The sequence below is a fragment of the Chanos chanos genome, chromosome 2, assembly GCF_902362185.1.
Source record: "Chanos chanos chromosome 2, fChaCha1.1, whole genome shotgun sequence".
In the NCBI taxonomy this organism is placed as follows: Eukaryota; Metazoa; Chordata; class Actinopteri; order Gonorynchiformes; family Chanidae; genus Chanos; species Chanos chanos.
Window position 1 is genome coordinate 43666416 of NC_044496.1, and position 3645 is coordinate 43670060.

Consider the following 3645-nt stretch of genomic DNA (forward strand, 5'->3'; position numbering starts at 1 on the left):
CTAAAAGCTTTAGGTCCATTCGATAATTGTGTTATTGCTGTTGTAGCACTATCAGAATGGGAATTTTATATGCTACATCGTGCGTACAGGAGATGCTAGTTTTGTTCTCTTTTACAGTTTTACAGTCATTGGAATATGCTGATGCCAACAAATTGTGGTGGCACAGATATGTAACAGTATTCCTTTGAAGTTAAATATGTATTATTATTAATAATAATATTATTATTATTATTGTTATTGCTGGCGTTGTGTAATTTTATTTAAGGTGTTCGATACTGAGCAAGCCGAGTAAAATGTGAAAATGATGAAGTTCTTTGCGTGTATTGATGAAATGAGATTATATCACTGCTGTGAAATCCCAGCATATTGCTCTGTGAGTAAATGGAATGGAAGTATGTATTTTGATTGTTTGTTTGTTTCTCCCCCTCTAAGGTTACTAAATGATTTTCTGGGGGATTTTTAAAAGGCAAAAATGCTGCTGCTTGTTCTGTTGGCCTTTTCCATATCGAGTTCATTTTCTGACTCGGATTCTGAACTCTCTGCTGAGACCTGCAGCGCTTGCTCTTGCATGTCCATCGAAAACGTCCTCTATGTGAATTGCGAAAAAATATCTGTGTACAGACCTACCCAGCTGCTACCCCCTGAGTCCAGCCTGTACCATTTGAATTTCCAGAACAACCTTTTATACATTCTTTACCCCAACTCTTTTATAAATTTCACACACGCAGTCTCTCTACAGCTGGGGAACAACAAACTGCAGAACATTGAGGGAGGGGCCTTTGTGGGGCTCAGTGCATTAAAACAGTTGCACTTAAACAACAATGAATTAAAAGAGCTCCGTGCTGACACTTTCCGCGGGATTGAGAACTTGGAATACCTCCAGGCTGACTACAATTTAATCAGGTTTATTGAGAAGGGAGCCTTCAACAAATTACATAAGTTAAAGGTTCTAATCCTGAATGACAATCTTGTACAGAGCCTTCCTGAGAATATTTTTCGCTTTGCTTCCCTTACTCACTTGGATATACGAGGGAACAGGATACAGAAGCTCCCATACATTGGAGTTTTGGAGCATATTGGGAGGATAGTGGAATTGCAGCTAGATGACAACCCATGGAATTGCACTTGTGATTTGTTACCTTTGAAAGCCTGGTTGGAGAACATGCCCTATAATATTTTTATTGGGGAGGCTATATGTGAAACCCCTAGTGACCTGTATGGCCGACTCTTGAAGGAAACCAACAAACAAGAACTGTGTCCTCTGGGAATTGGAAGTGACTTTGATGTTCGGATGCCCCCCTCACAGCCAGAGGGTGGACAAACAACATCTAATGCTGTGCCCACCACAATATCACCCTTAGCTACCAAAGCACCCAAATCAACAAATCCCTCTAAAATCTATGGGAATGGGATTGCCATCGGCATACCAGTCGTAAATGGCAAAATTGTGTCCTACCAAACGCCAGTCCCTCCCCTTTCTTGTCCACAGCCGTGTGACTGCAAAGCTCAGTCTGCTGACTTTGGCATTACTGTTACATGTCAGAATAAGAATATTAACAGTATAGCAGACCTCATACCGAAGCCACGAAATGCCAAAAAGCTGCATCTCAGTGGTAATTACATTAGAGATATCAGCCAAGCTGACTTCCAGGGTTTTGAGGGATTGGATCTATTACACTTGGGTAGTAATCAGATAGTAACTGTCCCAAGAGGGACATTTGCAAATTTGACAAACTTACGTAGGTTGTACCTAAATGGCAATCAGCTTGAGCAGCTTCATCCTGACATGTTTATTGGACTTACTAACCTCCAGTATTTATACTTGGAATACAATGCCATAAAGGAGGTTTTAGCTGGAACATTTGACTACATGCCAAACCTACAACTCTTATATTTGAACAATAATGTACTCAGGAGCCTTCCTGCTTACATCTTTGCTAGAGTTTCCCTTGCTAGACTGAGTCTGAAGAATAATCACTTCATGACTCTGCCTGTGAGTGGCGTTCTAGACCAGCTTAGAGCCCTTATTCAAATAGATCTTGAGGGCAATCCATGGGAATGTTCATGTGATCTGGTGGCTTTGAAACTGTGGCTGGAGAAACTTAATCCAGCTGTTATTGCAAAGGAGGTTAAATGTGCATCTCCTGTGCAGTTTTCCAATATAGAGCTGCGTGAACTAAAAAATGAGATCCTGTGTCCCAAGCTCATAGCCAGACCACCTTTTATTCTGACTAGTGCCACACCAGTTGTCACATCAATGTCTCCGGCTGGTGTTGGCAAGGCTCCTCCTGGAGGGCCAGTGCCCTTATCTATCATGATCCTCAGCATCTTAGTAGTCCTGATCCTCACTGTATTTGTTGCATTCTGCCTTCTGGTCTTTGTACTTAGACGCAACAAAAAGCCAGTAGGGAGACAAGAGGGCCTAGGGAACCAGGAATGTGGTTCCATGCAGCTTCAGCTGCGGAGGCACAACCATAAAGCCAGCAAGAAAGACGACCTGGGTGGGGAAACTTTCATCCCCCAGACCATCGAGCACATGAGCAAAAGCCACACCTGTGGGATCAGGGACTCAGACGCTGGCTTCAAGTTCGCTGATTCTCAGAGACAGAAAATGATCCTTCGCAACAGTGCTGACAAAGACAAGGACACACTACCCCTGGACCCAAGGAAGAGATTGAGCACCATTGATGAACTGGATGAGTTCCTGCCAGGCAGAGAATCTAATATGTTCCTTCATAACTACTTGGAGAACAAAAAAGATTTCAATAGTATAGGGGTAAGTGGATTTGAGATTCGTTATCCTGAGAAACCCCAGGACAAAAAAATGAAAAAATCATTGATAGGGGGAAACCATGGTAAGATAGTGGTTGAGCAGCGGAAAAGTGAGTATTATGAACTCAAAGCAAAACTTCAAGGGACCCCTGACTACCTTCAAGTACTAGAAGAACAGACAGCACTGAGTAAAATGTAGACCTCTTATCTTCATTCCCCGTTGATGACAAAAGTGCCTTGTGGAAAACCCTACTGACCAATGGATTACTGGACTCGGTTCCTACAAATGTAACTCACCTAGAATCAGTGGCTGTGGTATATATGAAAACTTTTCTTTCTTTTTTTTTATTTTTTTTTTTCCCCATATTGTGATGTTGCCATTAAGAATAATACAAGTCCATAGGAGAGGACATCCCTTACAACAGTAGTAGTTTGCTGCTATGAAAATGGGTTCTATTAGATTTTCTATTTTCTCTTCACCCCTTTTCTTTCTTTCTTTCTTTCTTTCTTTCTTTCTTTCTTTCTTGTAAAAAATGAAAATTATTGAGTTATGAAACTGAGCTGAGTCTGTTTCATAAGTTCATTGCGTTGTGTTGACTGTCTTGTAATTTGGACACTGGGAAATCAATTTTACAATTGAAAGAGCTGGATCCCCTTGAGTGCTCACAGACTCCTGTCTCTTGGATTATGACAAGCCACTTGCAGGAGATTTGAATCTGGTATTTTCTCTCATAAAGGAAAGCAATGACAACTAAATAGCTAAAAACGTACATTTTCAGCAGTTCTGTCTATTGTTTCTGTAAAGAGCCATGTTAATATTGTTCGAATGAAATGTGATTCTTCTTGAAGTGTTTGGATGTGGCACCTGACAGG

At 41.2% G+C, this 3645-nt stretch overlaps 1 protein-coding gene across 1 annotated transcript; it reads left to right on the forward strand.

The window, feature by feature from the left end:
* The first annotated feature begins 472 nt into the window (after positions 1-472).
* On the forward strand, positions 473-2971 carry slitrk4 (SLIT and NTRK-like family, member 4). The gene has a single exon (XM_030766201.1). The coding sequence runs from the start codon at positions 473-475 to the stop codon at positions 2969-2971; it is 2499 nt and encodes an 832-aa protein (XP_030622061.1).
* The last annotated feature ends 674 nt before the right edge of the window (positions 2972-3645 follow it).

Bases quoted from the DNA above. Each gene is read 5' to 3' on its own strand.
- slitrk4 (XM_030766201.1), top strand. From the start codon at position 473: ATGCTGCTGCTTGTTCTGTTGGCCTTTTCCATATCGAGTTCATTTTCT.